This window comes from Arachis ipaensis, chromosome B7 (genome assembly GCF_059453495.1).
Source record: "Arachis ipaensis isolate K30076 ecotype BB chromosome B7, ASM5945349v1, whole genome shotgun sequence".
NCBI classification, from domain to species: domain Eukaryota; kingdom Viridiplantae; phylum Streptophyta; class Magnoliopsida; order Fabales; family Fabaceae; genus Arachis; species Arachis ipaensis.
Window position 1 is genome coordinate 133273230 of NC_142442.1, and position 25943 is coordinate 133299172.

Below are 25943 nucleotides of genomic sequence, written 5' to 3' on the forward strand. Positions count from 1 at the left end.
ATGTCAATCGATAAGTCATGGATTGGAAAACCACGAAACACGCACGAGTATAAAGATGGTCTAAACAAGTTTTTGGATTTCGCTTTTGAGCATCGATCTCCCGGGACAAGTCGGCAGCTGCAAGTTCCTCCCGAGACAAGTCGGCAGCAGCTGCAAGTTCATCCCGAGACAAGTCGGTAGCTTCAAATTCTTCTGAGCATCCATCCGAACCTAAACGTAAACGTGGACGTGAATCTAAACATCATTGGACTGTTGATGCCATAGGTATGTATAGATATTTTATTATGTTATTATTATCAATAGCATTAGAAATCTGAAAAGATACTACTTTTCTTTATGCCCATGAATAAGTCTCAAGTTTGTAGACTTGTAGTACAAGAATTAAAAATCATTTAGATCTACTTTTGAACCTAGGGAGTAGCACCATACATCAAGGCTTTTTTTTGGGTATTAAAACGGGACTTAAAAGCCCGAAAAGAATAACGAAATTAGATGCAAACTACTCAGTCTAAGAGGCTCCTCTATCACCTTCTTGAAAGATTTTGATTAGCTCTGAAGGAATAGCAAGGCTTTAATGAATTATTAGTGGTCTGGTGCAGAATGCTAGAACAGATCGGAGTGTACAGAGAAAAACTATCATATCCATGTTAGAATAGATCGGAGTGCCAGCTTTAATGAATATTAGTGGTCTGGTGCAGAATGCTACATAATCTGAAGTGATTTAATGCTGTATAGTTAGTTTTTCATTGTTTAAAACTATTGGTTTAATATAGAATAGTGCTTTGTAATGATAAATCTATGTAAAAGGCTAGGCCTATTATTAATGAAATTTTTCTGTCCAAAAAAAAAGAAGCAACAGATCAGAGTAATGTTCTAATGGGAAGGGAACAAAATTCTGGCAGCAATACCCAAAAAATTAAAGTAGATTAACATTAACTAAACTGTATTTTAGGGCTTTAATTAAATAAGACTTTACCATTTTATTAGTAAAGCGAATTTTATTTATTTTATTCTTTAGTCGCTCATTTACTCATTTATTTATACTCATTTGTCTATTTTAGATGAATACGAAAATAGTACACGCCTTCATTTATTAGCGAAGGATGTGCATAATTTGCCAGAAGGTTTGTGCATAGTCGTCAATTTTGATAAGCATCATGCAGCAATAGGAGAAGCAGCTGGACTGACAAACCCCATTTGTAGGATTTATCTTGTATTGATTTTTGGGGATTTTATCACCTTTTACCCATATTTATTCAAGAAATAGCATGGTTTTGTATATTCTCCTTTAATTGTGCTTGAATGTGAAAACATGCTTTTTAGGACTCAAAATAGCTAAATTTAATTCACCTTGATTCTATTAGATGCCTTGATATGTTTGTTAAGTGATTTAAGGTTTAGGAGGCAAAGATTGGATCAAGGGAATGAAGAAAGAAAGCATGAAAAGTTGGAGAACTCATGAAGAAATGAAAGAACCGGAAAGCTGTCAAGCCGACCTCTTTGCACTTAAACGACCATAACTTGAGCTACAGAGGTCCAATTGATGCGGTTCCAGTTGGATTGGAAAGCTAACATCCGGGGCTTCGAAACGATATAAGATTTGCCATAGTTGCATCGCGCATAGGGGCGCGCACGCGCACGGTATGCGGACGCGCCGATGGTGGCACATGACCCACTTAATGCAAACGTGGCCAGCGATTTTAGAAGCCTTGTGGGCCCAATCCAACTCATTTCTGATGCTATTTAAGCCAAGGATTGAAAGGGAATCAACATACTTTTACATACTTTTCATACTTTAGAAGTTAGTTACCATTAGTTTAGTTTTAGCTTAGTTTAGTAGTGAGAGTTAGTTTCTAGAGAGAGAAGCTCTCTCTTCTCTCTAGAATTAGGATTAGGATTAGGTTTAGTTCTTAGATCTAGGTTTTAATCTTTGCTTTCTTCTACTTCTACCTTTCAATTCCTTGTTGTTACATTCATTCTTCTTCTATTCTTTTGTTGTAATTTCCTTTATGTTGTTCTTATGTTTTGTTGTAGATCTACTTTTGCTCCTTCTATTTTCTTTCAATTCAATTAGAGGTAATTCATAATAATTGTGTTCCTTTTGATTGTTGTTGTTAATTCATTGCCATAATTGTTGTTAAATTCTATTTTTGTTGTCAATTTACTTTGCTTTTCTTTTATGCCTTCCAAGTGTTTGATGAAATGCTTGGTTGGATTTTAGTATAGATTTTGTTCCTCTTGGCTATGGTAGAGTAATTAGTGACGCTTGAGTTATCTAATGTCTTTGTTGATTGATAATTAGAAGTTGCTAATTGATTTAGATACCACTAAAGCTAGTCTTTTCCTTGGGAGTTGGCTAGGACTTGTGGAATCAAGTTGATTCGTCCACTTGACTTTCCTCCATTATTAGAGGTTAACTAAGTGGTAGCAATGGACAATTGTGGTCACAATCGAGGAGGATAACTAGGATAGGACTTCTAATTCTCACAACCTTGCCAAGTGCTTTTTAGTTGTTAGTTTATTTTCATTGTCATTTACATTTCATGTCCCTTATCCCAAAACCCCAAAATACAATCCATAACCAATAACAAGACACTTCATTGTAATTCCTAGGGAGAACGACCCGAGGTTCCAATACTTCGGTTTATAGAATTTAGGGGTTTGTTACTTGTGACAAACAATCTTTTGTATGAAAGGATTATTGCTTGGTTTAGAAACTATACTTGCAACGAGAATTCATTTGTGAATTCTAAACCGTCAAAAATCCGTTCGTCAAAATGGCGCCGTTGCCGGGGAGTTGCAATGGTGTTATGTTATTGGTTATTGTATATATGTGAATATTGTGAATAGCTTGATTTTTGGATTGCTTGTTAGTTTTGCTTGTTCTAGGACTTTGTTTCATTATTTCTTGTTAGCTTTTGTTTCTTATTTTTACTTTTACTATGAATTCTCACTTTGGCTATGAGTGTGATTACAACTATGTTGTAGGAAATGGGAACTTCAATGAAGATGTGCATCAAGGATGGGATGACCAAAGGTGGGTGGAGCCATATACATATGATCAATCTTCATGGCAACAACCTCCACCAATGCACTATGAAGAAGAGCCATTCTATGATGCATACCAACCCAATGGCTATGGTGAATCTCCTTGTGACTTTCAAGAACCACCACCATATGCCTATGAGTCATATCCTCAACATGAACCTCAACCACACTCACAAGCCTATTTTCACCAAATACCTCCATATGACCCTAATTCTTATCCACCATACCAACCACCTTATGAGCCATATGAACCATACATGGAACCACCACCATTCCAACATCAATATTTTCAAGAGCCACCTCCTCCACATTATTACCAAGATGAACCACCTCCAATATATGAAAATTTTCAACCACAAGATGAATACTACTTTCCACCACAACCTCCCATGGAAGAATACTCATATCCATTGATCCAAGAGCCACATGATCCTAATCATATTATCCAAGAGGAACAAGAGTCAAGGGATCGTCTCAAGGAAGCATTGGATCAATTTCAAGCAACCATGGAGTGTGTTGTGCAACAAGTGGAAAGAGTGGAAAACATAGAACCACCACAACTCTACCAAGAAGAACCACCTTCCTACTATGAACCCTCCCCCCAATTTAATGAAACCTTCCACCCACCCCAATCTCTAAGGGATGAAACCCTTGGTGTTCTTGTTCAAGGGCAAGAAGAGATGAAAAGGGATGTGCAAAATTTCATGGCCGCCTTGGATGCGGTAACAAATCAATTAGCCTCCCAATGCTTGAACACTCAAGGAACTCTCATGGCTACATGTGGAGAATCAAATGAAGAACATAGCATGAAGGAGAGATTGGAAACTCCGGCGGAAAATGAGGGAAGTTGCTTTGTATTGGAACAATTGGAGGAAGCTTTAATTGTTGAAGACAAGGAAGAAGTGGTAGAAGACTTAGGAGATGCGGAGCTTCCATGGGAACATAGAGTTGAAGAAAACCCCTCCAAGATGATTGAAATTGATGCTAGGGAGGAAAGTGCACACCTTCCAAGGCATATTCCATATGAAGACTTGGATGGGATAGAGCAAGAACTGAGTTCCCATGGCAATAAAGAGCAAGCATCAAGTCCTAGTAGTGGAGAATCCTTTGAACTTGAAGAACCTTCTCCCGGTGCATTTGAAAAGGTTGTGGAGGTAAACTCCTTTCACCCTCCCAATTATAGTTTGATTAAGGGAAAAGGCTTAGATAGTTTGATTATTAATGAACAAAGGATTGAATTAGAGAAATCTTGTGAAGAGGTGGAAGTCCCTAGAAATAAAAGAACGGGGGTTGGTTATGCTTTGTCAAGATCTTTGGAAGCATCTTTGCCTAGGTGGCCATCTACTCCTTCACTTGAGTGGGTAAAATTCATTTCTATTAGCTTTATTGTCCCACTTGAGTATGGCTTGCTTGAAACGGATGGTCAACTTAGGATCCTTTGTGGGATGAAGCGTAAGCGAAAGATGTTTCGTGGTTGGCGTTGTAAATCAAGGCTCATTATGGTTGATGCATCAAACATGAGATATAAAGGTTGGAGTAGTGCTCAATTAGATGGATCTAGGAGGATTGTTGGCCACTATATAGAGAATTCACCTCACTCACCACCCGGTTGGACTAATAATGATGATCAACCTCAAGACGGGTGTGAAAACAAAGTGTGGGATCCCGGATTACAAGAAGAGGATCAACTTTGGGAGCCCCAAGCTTGTGAAGAACTCCATCAAGACTTGGCTCAATCCATGAAGAATCTTGGGGCACAATGGAGAACCAAGCATTGGTGGGAGTTCCAAGATGAATACAAGCACAAGCCACCTTGATGAGGAGCTCCCCATAAGTCCAACTTAAGGACAATAAACAAAAGTGCTAGGTGGGAGACAACCCACCATGGTAAAATCCTTTCATTTTCTCTTTTGTACATATTGATAGAATTAGTTTAATTTCATGTTTTGTTTAGATAGTTGAGTTTAATTGGTAGTTTAGTATGTTAAATAAGGTTTTAGGGTGTTTTGGTAGATGCTTGGAGGTTTAGAATGCTGAGATTGGTGCAAAAAAAAAAAAAAAAAAAAAACGGCCATCGGCGCGTTAGCACGCTGTGCGCGCGCGCGCACATTGCACTTCCGCAACTTCTGGATCAAAAACCAGAGAGTTGTGCGCGCGTTGTGTCAGCATTGTGCTGGGAGCACAAGCTCATCGACGCGTAAGCGCGCTGTGCGCGCGCGCGCGGGTTGTCCCTTCTGCATCCACGCGTAAGCGCGCTGTGCGCGCGCGCGGGGATTTGCTCCCTGCTTTTCTCCTTCCTCCTTTCTCCTTCCTCTTTCCTCCTCTCTTCTTCTTTCTTTCTAATTTTTTTTTCTTCATGGCTAGTGGACTTAGGATTTGAATCTTTGATTAACTTAAGCTTTCCCACCTAACCTATATAATGACCTATACAATTAAGTACTAATCTAACTACCCCTTCCTCACTTTTTCACATACTCATGCATCGCTTTTCATTTCACAATACTTATGCATTGATCTTTATTGGATTTTACTTTGGGACATTTTGTCCTCTTTTATTTCTTTCTTTTTCTTCTTTTTCTTTTCTTTTCTTTTTCTCTTTGTTTTTTTCACATTTTTTTTTCTTTTTTTTTTCTCATTTTTTTTTCAAGAATATCAATGCATATGGTCTTACATTTAATTAACGCATGAGTATGTACCCAATTCCCAATATTTACAATAATAATACAAAACTACCCTTTTATTCACCCAATGTCCCAAGGTTCCCACACTTGAATGATACTCACACACACTAGCCTAAGCTAATCAAAGATCCAAATAAGGACTTTTATTGTTTTCCGCTTTAAGGCTTGTAATGTGCTAAATTAAGAACAAAGTGGGTTAATCGTAGGCTCAAATTTGGCTAACAAAGGGTTGACAAACCCCATTTGTAGGATTTATCTTGTATTGATTTTTGGGGATTTTATCACCTTTTACCCATATTTATTCAAGAAATAGCATGGTTTTGTATATTCTCCTTTAATTGTGCTTGAATGTGAAAACATGCTTTTTAGGACTCAAAATAGCTAAATTTAATTCACCTTGATTCTATTAGATGCCTTGATATGTTTGTTAAGTGATTTAAGGTTTAGGAGGCAAAGATTGGATCAAGGGAATGAAGAAAGAAAGCATGAAAAGTTGGAGAACTCATGAAGAAATGAAAGAACCGGAAAGCTGTCAAGCCGACCTCTTTGCACTTAAACGACCATAACTTGAGCTACAGAGGTCCAATTGATGCGGTTCCAGTTGGGTTGGAAAGCTAACATCCGGGGCTTCGAAACGATATAAGATTTGCCATAGTTGCATCGCGCATAGGGGCGCGCACGCGCACGGTACGCGGACGCGCCGATGGTGGCACATGACCCACTTAATGCAAACGTGGCCAGCGATTTTAGAAGCCTTGTGGGCCCAATCCAACTCATTTCTGATGCTATTTAAGCCAAGGATTGAAAGGGAATCAACATACTTTTACATACTTTTCATACTTTAGAAGTTAGTTACCATTAGTTTAGTTTTAGCTTAGTTTAGTAGTGAGAGTTAGTTTCTAGAGAGAGAAGCTCTCTCTTCTCTCTAGAATTAGGATTAGGATTAGGTTTAGTTCTTAGATCTAGGTTTTAATCTTTGCTTTCTTCTACTTCTACCTTTCAATTCCTTGTTGTTACATTCATTCTTCTTCTATTCTTTTGTTGTAATTTCCTTTATGTTGTTCTTATGTTTTGTTGTAGATCTACTTTTGCTCCTTCTATTTTCTTTCAATTCAATTAGAGGTAATTCATAATAATTGTGTTCCTTTTGATTGTTGTTGTTAATTCATTGCCATAATTGTTGTTAAATTCTATTTTTGTTGTCAATTTACTTTGCTTTTCTTTTATGCCTTCCAAGTGTTTGATGAAATGCTTGGTTGGATTTTAGTATAGATTTTGTTCCTCTTGGCTATGGTAGAGTAATTAGTGACGCTTGAGTTATCTAATGTCTTTGTTGATTGATAATTAGAAGTTGCTAATTGATTTAGATACCACTAAAGCTAGTCTTTTCCTTGGGAGTTGGCTAGGACTTGTGGAATCAAGTTGATTCGTCCACTTGACTTTCCTCCATTATTAGAGGTTAACTAAGTGGTAGCAATGGACAATTGTGGTCACAATCGAGGAGGATAACTAGGATAGGACTTCTAATTCTCACAACCTTGCCAAGTGCTTTTTAGTTGTTAGTTTATTTTCATTGTCATTTACATTTCATGTCCCTTATCCCAAAACCCCAAAATACAATCCATAACCAATAACAAGACACTTCATTGTAATTCCTAGGGAGAACGACCCGAGGTTCCAATACTTCGGTTTATAGAATTTAGGGGTTTGTTACTTGTGACAAACAATCTTTTGTATGAAAGGATTATTGCTTGGTTTAGAAACTATACTTGCAACGAGAATTCATTTGTGAATTCTAAACCGTCAAAAATCCGTTCGTCAAAATGGCGCCGTTGCCGGGGAGTTGCAATGGTGTTATGTTATTGGTTATTGTATATATGTGAATATTGTGAATAGCTTGATTTTTGGATTGCTTGTTAGTTTTGCTTGTTCTAGGACTTTGTTTCATTATTTCTTGTTAGCTTTTGTTTCTTATTTTTACTTTTACTATGAATTCTCACTTTGGCTATGAGTGTGATTACAACTATGTTGTAGGAAATGGGAACTTCAATGAAGATGTGCATCAAGGATGGGATGACCAAAGGTGGGTGGAGCCATATACATATGATCAATCTTCATGGCAACAACCTCCACCAATGCACTATGAAGAAGAGCCATTCTATGATGCATACCAACCCAATGGCTATGGTGAATCTCCTTGTGACTTTCAAGAACCACCACCATATGCCTATGAGTCATATCCTCAACATGAACCTCAACCACACTCACAAGCCTATTTTCACCAAATACCTCCATATGACCCTAATTCTTATCCACCATACCAACCACCTTATGAGCCATATGAACCATACATGGAACCACCACCATTCCAACATCAATATTTTCAAGAGCCACCTCCTCCACATTATTACCAAGATGAACCACCTCCAATATATGAAAATTTTCAACCACAAGATGAATACTACTTTCCACCACAACCTCCCATGGAAGAATACTCATATCCATTGATCCAAGAGCCACATGATCCTAATCATATTATCCAAGAGGAACAAGAGTCAAGGGATCGTCTCAAGGAAGCATTGGATCAATTTCAAGCAACCATGGAGTGTGTTGTGCAACAAGTGGAAAGAGTGGAAAACATAGAACCACCACAACTCTACCAAGAAGAACCACCTTCCTACTATGAACCCTCCCCCCAATTTAATGAAACCTTCCACCCACCCCAATCTCTAAGGGATGAAACCCTTGGTGTTCTTGTTCAAGGGCAAGAAGAGATGAAAAGGGATGTGCAAAATTTCATGGCCGCCTTGGATGCGGTAACAAATCAATTAGCCTCCCAATGCTTGAACACTCAAGGAACTCTCATGGCTACATGTGGAGAATCAAATGAAGAACATAGCATGAAGGAGAGATTGGAAACTCCGGCGGAAAATGAGGGAAGTTGCTTTGTATTGGAACAATTGGAGGAAGCTTTAATTGTTGAAGACAAGGAAGAAGTGGTAGAAGACTTAGGAGATGCGGAGCTTCCATGGGAACATAGAGTTGAAGAAAACCCCTCCAAGATGATTGAAATTGATGCTAGGGAGGAAAGTGCACACCTTCCAAGGCATATTCCATATGAAGACTTGGATGGGATAGAGCAAGAACTGAGTTCCCATGGCAATAAAGAGCAAGCATCAAGTCCTAGTAGTGGAGAATCCTTTGAACTTGAAGAACCTTCTCCCGGTGCATTTGAAAAGTTTGTGGAGGTAAACTCCTTTCACCCTCCCAATTATAGTTTGATTAAGGGAAAAGGCTTAGATAGTTTGATTATTAATGAACAAAGGATTGAATTAGAGAAATCTTGTGAAGAGGTGGAAGTCCCTAGAAATAAAAGAACGGGGGTTGGTTATGCTTTGTCAAGATCTTTGGAAGCATCTTTGCCTAGGTGGCCATCTACTCCTTCACTTGAGTGGGTAAAATTCATTTCTATTAGCTTTATTGTCCCACTTGAGTATGGCTTGCTTGAAACGGATGGTCAACTTAGGATCCTTTGTGGGATGAAGCGTAAGCGAAAGATGTTTCGTGGTTGGCGTTGTAAATCAAGGCTCATTATGGTTGATGCATCAAACATGAGATATAAAGGTTGGAGTAGTGCTCAATTAGATGGATCTAGGAGGATTGTTGGCCACTATATAGAGAATTCACCTCACTCACCACCCGGTTGGACTAATAATGATGATCAACCTCAAGACGGGTGTGAAAACAAAGTGTGGGATCCCGGATTACAAGAAGAGGATCAACTTTGGGAGCCCCAAGCTTGTGAAGAACTCCATCAAGACTTGGCTCAATTCATGAAGAATCTTGGGGCACAATGGAGAACCAAGCATTGGTGGGAGTTCCAAGATGAATACAAGCACAAGCCACCTTGATGAGGAGCTCCCCATAAGTCCAACTTAAGGACAATAAACAAAAGTGCTAGGTGGGAGACAACCCACCATGGTAAAATCCTTTCATTTTCTCTTTTGTACATATTGATAGAATTAGTTTAATTTCATGTTTTGTTTAGATAGTTGAGTTTAATTGGTAGTTTAGTATGTTAAATAAGGTTTTAGGGTGTTTTGGTAGATGCTTGGAGGTTTAGAATGCTGAGATTGGTGCAAAAAAAAAAAAAAACGGCCATCGGCGCGTTAGCACGCTGTGCGCGCGTTGTGCCAGCATTGTGCTGGGAGCACAAGCTCATCCACGCGTAAGCGCGCTGTGCGCGCGCGCGGGGATTTGCTCCCTGCTTTTCTCCTTCCTCCTTTCTCCTTCCTCTTTCCTCCTCTCTTCTTCTTTCTTTCTAATTTTTTTTTCTTCATGGCTTGTGGACTTAAGATTTGAATCTTTGATTAACTTAAGCTTTCCCACCTAACCTATATAATGACCTATACAATTAAGTACTAATCTAACTACCCCTTCCTCACTTTTTCACATACTCATGCATCGCTTTTCATTTCACAATACTTATGCATTGATCTTTATTGGACTTTACTTTGGGACATTTTGTCCTCTTTTTATTTCTTTCTTTTTCTTCTTTTTCTTTTCTTTTCTTTTTCTCTTTTTTTTTTTCACATTTTTTTTTCTTTTTTTTTTCTCATTTTTTTTTCAAGAATATCAATGCATAAGGTCTTACATTTAATTAACGCATGAGTATGTACCCAATTCCCAATATTTACAATAATAATACAAAACTACCCTTTTATTCACCCAATGTCCCAAGGTTCCCACACTTGAATGATACTCACACACACTAGCCTAAGCTAATCAAAGATCCAAATAAGGACTTTTATTGTTTTCCGCTTTAAGGCTTGTAATGTGCTAAATTAAGAACAAAGTGGGTTAATCGTAGGCTCAAATTTGGCTAACAAAGGGTTGACAAACCCCATTTGTAGGATTTATCTTGTATTGATTTTTGGGGATTTTATCACCTTTTACCCATATTTATTCAAGAAATAGCATGGTTTTGTATATTCTCCTTTAATTGTGCTTGAATGTGAAAACATGCTTTTTAGGACTCAAAATAGCTAAATTTAATTCACCTTGATTCTATTAGATGCCTTGATATGTTTGTTAAGTGATTTAAGGTTTAGGAGGCAAAGATTGGATCAAGGGAATGAAGAAAGAAAGCATGAAAAGTTGGAGAACTCATGAAGAAATGAAAGAACCGGAAAGCTGTCAAGCCGACCTCTTTGCACTTAAACGACCATAACTTGAGCTACAGAGGTCCAATTGATGCGGTTCCAGTTGGGTTGGAAAGCTAACATCCGGGGCTTCGAAACGATATAAGATTTGCCATAGTTGCATCGCGCATAGGGGCGCGCACGCGCACGGTACGCGGACGCGCCGATGGTGGCACATGACCCACTTAATGCAAACGTGGCCAGCGATTTTAGAAGCCTTGTGGGCCCAATCCAACTCATTTCTGATGCTATTTAAGCCAAGGATTGAAAGGGAATCAACATACTTTTACATACTTTTCATACTTTAGAAGTTAGTTACCATTAGTTTAGTTTTAGCTTAGTTTAGTAGTGAGAGTTAGTTTCTAGAGAGAGAAGCTCTCTCTTCTCTCTAGAATTAGGATTAGGATTAGGTTTAGTTCTTAGATCTAGGTTTTAATCTTTGCTTTCTTCTACTTCTACCTTTCAATTCCTTGTTGTTACATTCATTCTTCTTCTATTCTTTTGTTGTAATTTCCTTTATGTTGTTCTTATGTTTTGTTGTAGATCTACTTTTGCTCCTTCTATTTTCTTTCAATTCAATTAGAGGTAATTCATAATAATTGTGTTCCTTTTGATTGTTGTTGTTAATTCATTGCCATAATTGTTGTTAAATTCTATTTTTGTTGTCAATTTACTTTGCTTTTCTTTTATGCCTTCCAAGTGTTTGATGAAATGCTTGGTTGGATTTTAGTATAGATTTTGTTCCTCTTGGCTATGGTAGAGTAATTAGTGACGCTTGAGTTATCTAATGTCTTTGTTGATTGATAATTAGAAGTTGCTAATTGATTTAGATACCACTAAAGCTAGTCTTTTCCTTGGGAGTTGGCTAGGACTTGTGGAATCAAGTTGATTCGTCCACTTGACTTTCCTCCATTATTAGAGGTTAACTAAGTGGTAGCAATGGACAATTGTGGTCACAATCGAGGAGGATAACTAGGATAGGACTTCTAATTCTCACAACCTTGCCAAGTGCTTTTTAGTTGTTAGTTTATTTTCATTGTCATTTACATTTCATGTCCCTTATCCCAAAACCCCAAAATACAATCCATAACCAATAACAAGACACTTCATTGTAATTCCTAGGGAGAACGACCCGAGGTTCCAATACTTCGGTTTATAGAATTTAGGGGTTTGTTACTTGTGACAAACAATCTTTTGTATGAAAGGATTATTGCTTGGTTTAGAAACTATACTTGCAACGAGAATTCATTTGTGAATTCTAAACCGTCAAAAATCCGTTCGTCAAAATGGCGCCGTTGCCGGGGAGTTGCAATGGTGTTATGTTATTGGTTATTGTATATATGTGAATATTGTGAATAGCTTGATTTTTGGATTGCTTGTTAGTTTTGCTTGTTCTAGGACTTTGTTTCATTATTTCTTGTTAGCTTTTGTTTCTTATTTTTACTTTTACTATGAATTCTCACTTTGGCTATGAGTGTGATTACAACTATGTTGTAGGAAATGGGAACTTCAATGAAGATGTGCATCAAGGATGGGATGACCAAAGGTGGGTGGAGCCATATACATATGATCAATCTTCATGGCAACAACCTCCACCAATGCACTATGAAGAAGAGCCATTCTATGATGCATACCAACCCAATGGCTATGGTGAATCTCCTTGTGACTTTCAAGAACCACCACCATATGCCTATGAGTCATATCCTCAACATGAACCTCAACCACACTCACAAGCCTATTTTCACCAAATACCTCCATATGACCCTAATTCTTATCCACCATACCAACCACCTTATGAGCCATATGAACCATACATGGAACCACCACCATTCCAACATCAATATTTTCAAGAGCCACCTCCTCCACATTATTACCAAGATGAACCACCTCCAATATATGAAAATTTTCAACCACAAGATGAATACTACTTTCCACCACAACCTCCCATGGAAGAATACTCATATCCATTGATCCAAGAGCCACATGATCCTAATCATATTATCCAAGAGGAACAAGAGTCAAGGGATCGTCTCAAGGAAGCATTGGATCAATTTCAAGCAACCATGGAGTGTGTTGTGCAACAAGTGGAAAGAGTGGAAAACATAGAACCACCACAACTCTACCAAGAAGAACCACCTTCCTACTATGAACCCTCCCCCCAATTTAATGAAACCTTCCACCCACCCCAATCTCTAAGGGATGAAACCCTTGGTGTTCTTGTTCAAGGGCAAGAAGAGATGAAAAGGGATGTGCAAAATTTCATGGCCGCCTTGGATGCGGTAACAAATCAATTAGCCTCCCAATGCTTGAACACTCAAGGAACTCTCATGGCTACATGTGGAGAATCAAATGAAGAACATAGCATGAAGGAGAGATTGGAAACTCCGGCGGAAAATGAGGGAAGTTGCTTTGTATTGGAACAATTGGAGGAAGCTTTAATTGTTGAAGACAAGGAAGAAGTGGTAGAAGACTTAGGAGATGCGGAGCTTCCATGGGAACATAGAGTTGAAGAAAACCCCTCCAAGATGATTGAAATTGATGCTAGGGAGGAAAGTGCACACCTTCCAAGGCATATTCCATATGAAGACTTGGATGGGATAGAGCAAGAACTGAGTTCCCATGGCAATAAAGAGCAAGCATCAAGTCCTAGTAGTGGAGAATCCTTTGAACTTGAAGAACCTTCTCCCGGTGCATTTGAAAAGGTTGTGGAGGTAAACTCCTTTCACCCTCCCAATTATAGTTTGATTAAGGGAAAAGGCTTAGATAGTTTGATTATTAATGAACAAAGGATTGAATTAGAGAAATCTTGTGAAGAGGTGGAAGTCCCTAGAAATAAAAGAACGGGGGTTGGTTATGCTTTGTCAAGATCTTTGGAAGCATCTTTGCCTAGGTGGCCATCTACTCCTTCACTTGAGTGGGTAAAATTCATTTCTATTAGCTTTATTGTCCCACTTGAGTATGGCTTGCTTGAAACGGATGGTCAACTTAGGATCCTTTGTGGGATGAAGCGTAAGCGAAAGATGTTTCGTGGTTGGCGTTGTAAATCAAGGCTCATTATGGTTGATGCATCAAACATGAGATATAAAGGTTGGAGTAGTGCTCAATTAGATGGATCTAGGAGGATTGTTGGCCACTATATAGAGAATTCACCTCACTCACCACCCGGTTGGACTAATAATGATGATCAACCTCAAGACGGGTGTGAAAACAAAGTGTGGGATCCCGGATTACAAGAAGAGGATCAACTTTGGGAGCCCCAAGCTTGTGAAGAACTCCATCAAGACTTGGCTCAATCCATGAAGAATCTTGGGGCACAATGGAGAACCAAGCATTGGTGGGAGTTCCAAGATGAATACAAGCACAAGCCACCTTGATGAGGAGCTCCCCATAAGTCCAACTTAAGGACAATAAACAAAAGTGCTAGGTGGGAGACAACCCACCATGGTAAAATCCTTTCATTTTCTCTTTTGTACATATTGATAGAATTAGTTTAATTTCATGTTTTGTTTAGATAGTTGAGTTTAATTGGTAGTTTAGTATGTTAAATAAGGTTTTAGGGTGTTTTGGTAGATGCTTGGAGGTTTAGAATGCTGAGATTGGTGCAAAAAAAAAAAAAAAAAAAAACGGCCATCGGCGCGTTAGCACGCTGTGCGCGCGCGCGCACATTGCACTTCCGCAACTTCTGGATCAAAAACCAGAGAGTTGTGCGCGCGTTGTGTCAGCATTGTGCTGGGAGCACAAGCTCATCGACGCGTAAGCGCGCTGTGCGCGCGCGCGCGGGTTGTCCCTTCTGCATCCACGCGTAAGCGCGCTGTGCGCGCGCGCGGGGATTTGCTCCCTGCTTTTCTCCTTCCTCCTTTCTCCTTCCTCTTTCCTCCTCTCTTCTTCTTTCTTTCTAATTTTTTTTTCTTCATGGCTAGTGGACTTAGGATTTGAATCTTTGATTAACTTAAGCTTTCCCACCTAACCTATATAATGACCTATACAATTAAGTACTAATCTAACTACCCCTTCCTCACTTTTTCACATACTCATGCATCGCTTTTCATTTCACAATACTTATGCATTGATCTTTATTGGATTTTACTTTGGGACATTTTGTCCTCTTTTTATTTCTTTCTTTTTCTTCTTTTTCTTTTCTTTTCTTTTTCTCTTTGTTTTTTTCACATTTTTTTTTCTTTTTTTTTTCTCATTTTTTTTTCAAGAATATCAATGCATATGGTCTTACATTTAATTAACGCATGAGTATGTACCCAATTCCCAATATTTACAATAATAATACAAAACTACCCTTTTATTCACCCAATGTCCCAAGGTTCCCACACTTGAATGATACTCACACACACTAGCCTAAGCTAATCAAAGATCCAAATAAGGACTTTTATTGTTTTCCGCTTTAAGGCTTGTAATGTGCTAAATTAAGAACAAAGTGGGTTAATCGTAGGCTCAAATTTGGCTAACAAAGGGTTGACAAACCCCATTTGTAGGATTTATCTTGTATTGATTTTTGGGGATTTTATCACCTTTTACCCATATTTATTCAAGAAATAGCATGGTTTTGTATATTCTCCTTTAATTGTGCTTGAATGTGAAAACATGCTTTTTAGGACTCAAAATAGCTAAATTTAATTCACCTTGATTCTATTAGATGCCTTGATATGTTTGTTAAGTGATTTAAGGTTTAGGAGGCAAAGATTGGATCAAGGGAATGAAGAAAGAAAGCATGAAAAGTTGGAGAACTCATGAAGAAATGAAAGAACCGGAAAGCTGTCAAGCCGACCTCTTTGCACTTAAACGACCATAACTTGAGCTACAGAGGTCCAATTGATGCGGTTCCAGTTGGGTTGGAAAGCTAACATCCGGGGCTTCGAAACGATATAAGATTTGCCATAGTTGCATCGCGCATAGGGGCGCGCACGCGCACGGTACGCAGACGCGCCGATGGTGGCACATGACCCACTTAATGCAAACGTGGCCAGCGATTTTAGAAGCCTTGTGGGCCCAATCCAACTCATTTCTGATGCTATTTAAGCCAAGGATTGAAAGGGAATCAACATACTTTTACATACTTTTCATACTTTAGAAGTTAGTTACCATTAGTTTAGTTTTAGCTTAGTTTAGTAGTGAGAGTTAGTTTCTAGAGAGAGAAGCTCTCTCTTCTCTCTAGAATTAGGATTAGGATTAGGTTTAGTTCTTAGATCTAGGTTTTAATCTTTGCTTTCTTCTACTTCTACCTTTCAATTCCTTGTTGTTACATTCATTCTTCTTCTATTCTTTTGTTGTAATTTCCTTTATGTTGTTCTTATGTTTTGTTGTAGATCTACTTTTGCTCCTTCTATTTTCTTTCAATTCAATTAGAGGTAATTCATAATAATTGTGTTCCTTTTGATTGTTGTTGTTAATTCATTGCCATAATTGTTGTTAAATTCTATTTTTGTTGTCAATTTACTTTGCTTTTCTTTTATGCCTTCCAAGTGTTTGATGAAATGCTTGGTTGGATTTTAGTATAGATTTTGTTCCTCTTGGCTATGGTAGAGTAATTAGTGACGCTTGAGTTATCTAATGTCTTTGTTGATTGATAATTAGAAGTTGCTAATTGATTTAGATACCACTAAAGCTAGTCTTTTCCTTGGGAGTTGGCTAGGACTTGTGGAATCAAGTTGATTCGTCCACTTGACTTTCCTCCATTATTAGAGGTTAACTAAGTGGTAGCAATGGACAATTGTGGTCACAATCGAGGAGGATAACTAGGATAGGACTTCTAATTCTCACAACCTTGCCAAGTGCTTTTTAGTTGTTAGTTTATTTTCATTGTCATTTACATTTCATGTCCCTTATCCCAAAACCCCAAAATACAATCCATAACCAATAACAAGACACTTCATTGTAATTCCTAGGGAGAACGACCCGAGGTTCCAATACTTCGGTTTATAGAATTTAGGGGTTTGTTACTTGTGACAAACAATCTTTTGTATGAAAGGATTATTGCTTGGTTTAGAAACTATACTTGCAACGAGAATTCATTTGTGAATTCTAAACCGTCAAAAATCCGTTCGTCAAAATGGCGCCGTTGCCGGGGAGTTGCAATGGTGTTATGTTATTGGTTATTGTATATATGTGAATATTGTGAATAGCTTGATTTTTGGATTGCTTGTTAGTTTTGCTTGTTCTAGGACTTTGTTTCATTATTTCTTGTTAGCTTTTGTTTCTTATTTTTACTTTTACTATGAATTCTCACTTTGGCTATGAGTGTGATTACAACTATGTTGTAGGAAATGGGAACTTCAATGAAGATGTGCATCAAGGATGGGATGACCAAAGGTGGGTGGAGCCATATACATATGATCAATCTTCATGGCAACAACCTCCACCAATGCACTATGAAGAAGAGCCATTCTATGATGCATACCAACCCAATGGCTATGGTGAATCTCCTTGTGACTTTCAAGAACCACCACCATATGCCTATGAGTCATATCCTCAACATGAACCTCAACCACACTCACAAGCCTATTTTCACCAAATACCTCCATATGACCCTAATTCTTATCCACCATACCAACCACCTTATGAGCCATATGAACCATACATGGAACCACCACCATTCCAACATCAATATTTTCAAGAGCCACCTCCTCCACATTATTACCAAGATGAACCACCTCCAATATATGAAAATTTTCAACCACAAGATGAATACTACTTTCCACCACAACCTCCCATGGAAGAATACTCATATCCATTGATCCAAGAGCCACATGATCCTAATCATATTATCCAAGAGGAACAAGAGTCAAGGGATCGTCTCAAGGAAGCATTGGATCAATTTCAAGCAACCATGGAGTGTGTTGTGCAACAAGTGGAAAGAGTGGAAAACATAGAACCACCACAACTCTACTAAGAAGAACCACCTTCCTACTATGAACCCTCCCCCCAATTTAATGAAACCTTCCACCCACCCCAATCTCTAAGGGATGAAACCCTTGGTGTTCTTGTTCAAGGGCAAGAAGAGATGAAAAGGGATGTGCAAAATTTCATGGCCGCCTTGGATGCGGTAACAAATCAATTAGCCTCCCAATGCTTGAACACTCAAGGAACTCTCATGGCTACATGTGGAGAATCAAATGAAGAACATAGCATGAAGGAGAGATTGGAAACTCCGGCGGAAAATGAGGGAAGTTGCTTTGTATTGGAACAATTGGAGGAAGCTTTAATTGTTGAAGACAAGGAAGAAGTGGTAGAAGACTTAGGAGATGCGGAGCTTCCATGGGAACATAGAGTTGAAGAAAACCCCTCCAAGATGATTGAAATTGATGCTAGGGAGGAAAGTGCACACCTTCCAAGGCATATTCCATATGAAGACTTGGATGGGATAGAGCAAGAACTGAGTTCCCATGGCAATAAAGAGCAAGCATCAAGTCCTAGTAGTGGAGAATCCTTTGAACTTGAAGAACCTTCTCCCGGTGCATTTGAAAAGGTTGTGGAGGTAAACTCCTTTCACCCTCCCAATTATAGTTTGATTAAGGGAAAAGGCTTAGATAGTTTGATTATTAATGAACAAAGGATTGAATTAGAGAAATCTTGTGAAGAGGTGGAAGTCCCTAGAAATAAAAGAACGGGGGTTGGTTATGCTTTGTCAAGATCTTTGGAAGCATCTTTGCCTAGGTGGCCATCTACTCCTTCACTTGAGTGGGTAAAATTCATTTCTATTAGCTTTATTGTCCCACTTGAGTATGGCTTGCTTGAAACGGATGGTCAACTTAGGATCCTTTGTGGGATGAAGCGTAAGCGAAAGATGTTTCGTGGTTGGCGTTGTAAATCAAGGCTCATTATGGTTGATGCATCAAACATGAGATATAAAGGTTGGAGTAGTGCTCAATTAGATGGATCTAGGAGGATTGTTGGCCACTATATAGAGAATTCACCTCACTCACCACCCGGTTGGACTAATAATGATGATCAACCTCAAGACGGGTGTGAAAACAAAGTGTGGGATCCCGGATTACAAGAAGAGGATCAACTTTGGGAGCCCCAAGCTTGTGAAGAACTCCATCAAGACTTGGCTCAATCCATGAAGAATCTTGGGGCACAATGGAGAACCAAGCATTGGTGGGAGTTCCAAGATGAATACAAGCACAAGCCACCTTGATGAGGAGCTCCCCATAAGTCCAACTTAAGGACAATAAACAAAAGTGCTAGGTGGGAGACAACCCACCATGGTAAAATCCTTTCATTTTCTCTTTTGTACATATTGATAGAATTAGTTTAATTTCATGTTTTGTTTAGATAGTTGAGTTTAATTGGTAGTTTAGTATGTTAAATAAGGTTTCAGGGTGTTTTGGTAGATGCTTGGAGGTTTAGAATGCTGAGATTGGTGCAAAAAAAAAAAAAAAAAAACGGCCATCGGCGCGTTAGCACGCTGTGCGCGCACATTGCACTTCCGCAACTTCTGGTACAAAAACCAGAGAGTTGTGCGCGCGTTGTGCCAGCATTGTGCTGGGAGCACAAGCTCATCCACGCGTAAGCGCGCTGTGCGCGCGCGCGCGGATTGTCCCTTCTGCATCCACGCGTAAGCGCGCTGTGCGCGCGCGCGTAGATTTGCTCCCTGCTTTTCTCCTTCCTCCTTTCTCCTTCCTCTTTCCTCCTCTCTTCTTCTTTCTTTCTAATTTTTTTTTTCTTCTCCTTCCTCTCTTTGAAATTTTTTTTTCCTTTTAATATAAATGAAATTTTTTTAATAAAAAAATAATAATAATAATATAATAAATAAATAAATAAATAAATAAAATACTAAAAAAAAAAGCAAAAAAAAAATTTTTTTCTCTCTTTTCCTCCATTTTCTTTTATTCCATTTGCTTATTTTCATTCATTGCATTTTAGTTTTGTTTTTTTTTTTTACCTTGTTCTCATTTTATTTTCTAAGTTTTCCATTTTAATAATGGTGTTGAACTTTTCTACTCAATTGTTGAGACTTTCTTACATTATTTTGGTGCTTCTTGACTTGTTTGATATTGTTGGGTGATGAAACTTTTTAATCAATGCTTCATCGTGTATGACTTTTGTGTCTTTGTGCATTGATATGACCTCATATTGTCTTTCATGACCCACTTCTTCTCATTTGAACTTGATGCTCAACACACTCTTCATACTTTAACTTTACTCTTGCATCGAGCTTAATGATATGCCTTAGCTTACATTGTTTTCTCACTCACATGCTTAGCTAACATGTAGTAGGAAATCATACTCTTATTTGGCATTAGCCCCGCCTATGTTCTAATTGCCTTGATATCTTTGTTATAGGCTTAATTTTCTTTCCTTTTAGGTTGGCCACCAAGAAGGGAGAAAGGAAAAGCTTTTAAATGGGGCACCAAACAAGTCCTCCGCGCAGCCTTGTGAAGAAGCTCATCAATTGTAGCAACCCGTCCACCTTTCTCTTCTTTGCATGCACCGAGGACGGTGCAATTTTCAAGTGTGGGGAGGTCGTCTGACCGATCTCCATGGGTAAAAAAAAAAAATTTCCTTTTCAACACCAAATTTTTTTTTATTTTCTTTAATTAGATTAGCTATTGCATTGCATGATAGGTTGCATGTTAGTTAGAATTTGTACATATTTTTACCACTTCTTTGTTATTAGGACTACTTGGTTAGGGTGATGATTTTCTTTCCAAGAAACCGTTTTAGGGTAACCTACCAATTTGAAAATTTTTGTTGAACTTGCTTGAAAGAATTTATTTTGGAACATGGTCTTTGAGCTAAGAACATAAGCAAGTGAGATTTGTGCCTAATTGCGTGGTTACATCTTATAACCACTTATTTTTCCTTCTTGTGTGCATTATTCTCTTCCTATGATTGTGATCTTTGATTTGTTTGATTCTTTATGTCCATTATTTGGTGCATTCATGCATTTATATGATTGAGGCCATCATTTCATTAGCTCACTCACCCAAATGGCCTTACCTTCTATCTTCCTTTGTTAGCCAAATTTGAGCCTACGATTAACCCACTTTGTTCTTAATTTAGCACATTACAAGCCTTAAAGCGGAAAACAATAAAAGTCCTTATTTGGATCTTTGATTAGCTTAGGCTAGTGTGTGTGAGTATCATTCAAGTGTGGGAACCTTGGGACATTGGGTGAATAAAAGGGTAGTTTTGTATTATTATTGTAAATATTGGGAATTGGGTACATACTCATGCGTTAATTAAATGTAAGACCTTATGCATTGATATTCTTGAAAAAAAAATGAGAAAAAAAAAAGAAAAAAAAAAGAAAAAAATAAATGTGAAAAAAAAAAGAGAAAAAGAAAAGAAAAAGAAAAGAAGAAAAAGAAAGAAATAAAAAGGGGACAAAATGTCCCAAAGTAAAGTCCAATAAAGATCAATGCATAAGTATTGTGAAATGAAAAGGGATGCATGAGTATGTGAAAAAGTGAGGAAGGGGTAGTTAGATTAGTACTTAATTGTATAGGTCATTATATAGGTTAGGTGGGAAAACTTAAGTTAATCAAAGATTCAAATCCTAAGTCCACTAGCCATATATGATCCTACCTTGACCCTAGCCCCATTACAACCTAAAGAAAAGACCTCATGATACATGTATGCATGCATTGAATAATTGTTGATTGTTAGATGAAAAACAAATCTTGGAAGGCATGATTAGGGGAGAATTGAGAGAATTGACCCTACACACTTGAGCGACTAGAGTGCAAACACTTCCAGTGAGGGTTCGATGCTCGACTCCTTTATTTCCGGCTTTCACGAGCGTTCTTCTTGCAAGTCTACTTGAACTTCATTTTGATATTCGAATTGGTAGGATTCATGAATCGTTATATGATCTTGACCCTACTTGTGCATGTATGACTTGGAGGATTGATTTTTAACCAAGTAGGTAAAACCATTTTGCATTTAGTTGCATCCATTTAGATAATTGCATATAGTTTAGGTTGCATATAGTTTATTTATATTGAATAAATGTTGATACCCTTTGTTTCTCTCTTGGCTTAAGCATGAGGACATGCTTGGTTTAAGTGTGGGGAGGTTGACAAACCCCATTTGTAGGATTTATCTTGTATTGATTTTTGGGGATTTTATCACCTTTTACCCATATTTATTCAAGAAATAGCATGGTTTTGTATATTCTCCTTTAATTGTGCTTGAATGTGAAAACATGCTTTTTAGGACTTAAAATAGCTAAATTTAATTCACCTTGATTCTATTAGATGCCTTGATATGTTTGTTAAGTGATTTAAGGTTTAGGAGGCAAAGATTGGATCAAGGGAATGAAGAAAGAAAGCATGAAAAGTTGGAGAACTCACGAAGAAATGAAAGAACCGGAAAGCTGTCAAGCCGACCTCTTTGCACTTAAACGACCATAACTTGAGCTACAGAGGTCCAATTGATGCGGTTCCAGTTGGGTTGGAAAGCTAACATCCGGGGCTTCGAAACGATATAAGATTTGCCATAGTTGCATCGCGCATAGGGGCGCGCACGCGCACGGTATGCGGACGCGCCGATGGTGGCACATGACCCACTTAATGCAAACGTGGCCAGCGATTTTAGAAGCCTTGTGGGCCCAATCCAACTCATTTCTGATGCTATTTAAGCCAAGGATTGAAAGGGAATCAACAGACTTTTACATACTTTTCATACTTTAGAAGTTAGTTACCATTAGTTTAGTTTTAGCTTAGTTTAGTAGTGAGAGTTAGTTTCTAGAGAGAGAAGCTCTCTCTTCTCTCTAGAATTAGGATTAGGATTAGGTTTAGTTCTTAGATCTAGGTTTTAATCTTTGCTTTCTTCTACTTCTACCTTTCAATTCCTTGTTGTTACATTCATTCTTCTTCTATTCTTTTGTTGTAATTTCCTTTATGTTGTTCTTATGTTTTGTTGTAGATCTACTTTTGCTCCTTCTATTTTCTTTCAATTCAATTAGAGGTAATTCATAATAATTGTGTTCCTTTTGATTGTTGTTGTTAATTTATTGCCATAATTGTTGTTAGATTCTATTTTTGTTGTCAATTTACTTTGCTTTTATTTTATGCCTTCCAAGTGTTTGATGAAATGCTTGGTTGGATTTTAGTATAGATTTTGTTCCTCTTGGCTATGGTAGAGTAATTAGTGACGCTTGAGTTATCTAATGTCTTTGTTGATTGATAATTAGAAGTTGCTAATTGATTTAGATACCACTAAAGCTAGTCTTTTCCTTGGGAGTTGGCTAGGACTTGTGGAATCAAGTTGATTCGTCCACTTGACTTTCCTCCATTATTAGAGGTTAACTAAGTGGTAGCAATGGACAATTGTGGTCACAATCAAGGAGGATAACTAGGATAGGACTTCTAATTCTCACAACCTTGCCAAGTGCTTTTTAGTTGTTAGTTTATTTTCATTGTCATTTACATTTCATGTCCCTTATCCCAAAACCCCAAAATACAATCCATAACCAATAACAAGACACTTCATTGTAATTCCTAGGGAGAACGACCCGAGGTTCCAATACTTCGGTTTATAGAATTTAGGGGTTTGTTACTTGTGACAAATAATCTTTTGTATGAAAGGATTATTGCTTGGTTTAGAAACTATACTTGCAACGAGAATTCATTTGTGAATTCTAAACCGTCAAAAATACGTTCGTCATGGACTCCTTGCAGGAGTTTGTGGGCAATTGGCCACTGATTGTGTAGCATTTCCAATCAGTTTTGAAAAGTGGTCAGACATTCCAGCAAGCTTTTTTGAAAATCAATGGAATATTTTTTTCCTAGTAAGAAGATTACTCAAACTCTAAAGCTTATTTCTTTGCCATTATTTAGTTATATTTGCTGGTTAATATATATTCTTTGTTATAATATTGAAGGCTCGATTTTACTTCAAAGTGAGTGATAACTTGGCCAAACGATTTTTGCTGCAATCACTTGGCAAAAAATGGAGGGAACATAGGATAAAGTTTTGGAATGATTTTTATGATCCGAGGTTGAGTAAAACGGAGATCATAAATAATGCACCAGAAGATATTGCTCCAGATCAGTGGGCTCTATTTGTAGAATATCGTTTGAAGCCTGAAACTCAGGTAAGTACTTTCTCTCCTACTAAAAAGCCTTATATGAAGCAGATATTGTTGCTGCCTGCTCTTGTATTTTATTTTATATAGAGTTGAATGCATGTTTGTCTCTATTTAATTGTGTCCAAATTTAACTTGCAGAAACTTTGTAAGAGGAATCAAGAAATTTGGCAAAAACAAATAATTCCTCATACTTCAGGTGCTAAATCAATTGCAAGAAGAAGGGCTGAATTGGTAATCAATTAATGCATGCATATCTAATCTATCTCAAATATAATGCATGCATCATCTCTTAATTTTCTGCATATCTAATCTAAGTTAGTAGGCTGCTATTTTTTGATCGAGTCTTTCTACTTTTCTTAAATTTTAGACGGACGAGACGGGAAAAGAAGTTAGTAGGGTTCAAATGTGGGACATCACTCACAAGAAAATAGATGGAAGTTATGTTAATGAAAAGGCTAAAGAAATAGCGGTAAGACTAAAGTGCAATAAGTAACTTGTTTGTATTTCTTTTTCTTTCTTTTTTATAAGATAATACTATTTTTGATTCTTTCTCTTTCTTTTTATATATGTAGGAGAAGATTGAAGCACATAGTAGCCAACAACCGATGGAATCAACTGTTAATTCTCCTCTTGATGCTCTTGGAGTAGTTTTTGGAAAAGAGCACCCTGGTCGTGTTCGAGGTTTAGGTATGGGAGCTGTTCCAACAATTGCTTTCAAGAACAACACTACAAGGATTAGTCAAATGAATTTAGGTTCTTCAAATGATGTTGGCACATCATCTACTTGTGGTCCAAATGTACAAGAAGAGTTAGATGCCGTTAAAGCGCAATTGCAAGCGCTAGTCTCCTATATTGCTTCTAAGGAAGGAGGTAAAATTCCAATACAATTGGCTGGAATATTCCCTACTCAACAAGTTTCACAGGTACATTCATATTTTGCTTATGATTCATATTATTAATATAATTAGTAGTAGTGCTAGCTTATGCTAGAATGATAGTAAACCTTGTCTTGTGTGTACAGTATTTTGCATTAATATTTTGAGGAAAGACTATACTATTATGTTTTAATCGAACTTTGATTGGTTGCTTGCTTGCTATCTTCTATGTAAAAGGAGATGGGACCTTGGTAGTTGGTAGTAATGGGATATTGGCTTCATTTCATCCAGCTCTGCATTAGATGGGTAAAATATCCTTTTAATACTGAATTGCAAATTATATATTTTAAATAAAGCTATATCAAATAAATAAATAAACAGGGTTAGTCATAATTTTAATTTTGCCATCAACCTTAAGTTTGCTCACTCTTCACGCCAAGCAAACCTTCGGGTTAGGACGCGCTCAATGATATTTAATTTTCCCAAATGAAAATATCTAATGATACAGGGAACCTATATAACTGAGTATAGTATACAGTGTGCTGATCAAAGTATAGTTTTCCAATTGTAAAGAGTGTGGCTGAGGGAGGAGCTAGTTAGGAGGGGCCATGAATCAATTCCAATCATGTATTCTTCTTTTATCAAAACCCTGGGCATATGTGAATGAAAACTATGGGTGAGATACAGAATTGATAGTATATGTTCTTTTATCAACTGTTAATTCTTGACTTGCTCAGTTGCTATGTATCAATGCTATGTAATTAGACATGATAAATGTATATCAATATATACCTTTTTCTTGCATTTCTTGTGCTCATAATAGTTATATTTTTGTTGTAGGGATTGGATCAGGAAAGTGAGATTCCATCACCAAAAGAGTTAGGAAGTAGGTCTTCTGGAGCAAGCAACAAGGAAGCATGACCTTGCTTGATATGTTAAGACGTATATTAAGAATTATATGTTAAGACGTATTATTGAAAAATGTTACTTTGATACTTTGTTTTTGGATTATGACATTTCAATCATGACTTGGATTATGACTTTTGGATCATGTATGAATTAAAATCATCATATGATGTTTGATTTATGA

The 25943-nt window shown here is 37.6% G+C and overlaps 4 protein-coding genes and 1 pseudogene across 4 annotated transcripts; all 5 read left to right on the forward strand.

The window, feature by feature from the left end:
• LOC107607756 (uncharacterized) lies at positions 1-25774 on the forward strand. The gene is made up of 8 exons (XM_088495036.1): positions 1-172; positions 1062-1179; positions 23555-23678; positions 23772-23984; positions 24117-24209; positions 24346-24447; positions 24551-24901; positions 25694-25774. The coding sequence occupies exons 1-8, from the start codon at positions 1-3 to the stop codon at positions 25772-25774; spliced, it is 1254 nt and encodes a 417-aa protein (XP_088351162.1).
• LOC148554200 (uncharacterized) lies at positions 2010-4865 on the forward strand. The gene is made up of 2 exons (XM_088494352.1): positions 2010-2076; positions 2989-4865. The coding sequence occupies exons 1-2, from the start codon at positions 2010-2012 to the stop codon at positions 4863-4865; spliced, it is 1944 nt and encodes a 647-aa protein (XP_088350478.1).
• On the forward strand, positions 6785-9640 carry LOC148554201 (uncharacterized). The gene is made up of 2 exons (XM_088494855.1): positions 6785-6851; positions 7764-9640. Exons 1-2 carry the CDS (start codon positions 6785-6787, stop codon positions 9638-9640), a joined length of 1944 nt encoding a protein of 647 aa, XP_088350981.1.
• Positions 11449-14304, forward strand: LOC148554202 (uncharacterized). The gene is made up of 2 exons (XM_088494346.1): positions 11449-11515; positions 12428-14304. Exons 1-2 carry the CDS (start codon positions 11449-11451, stop codon positions 14302-14304), a joined length of 1944 nt encoding a protein of 647 aa, XP_088350472.1.
• On the forward strand, positions 17157-19079 carry LOC148554203 (uncharacterized; annotated as a pseudogene).
• Positions 25775-25943: the final 169 nt, after the last annotated feature.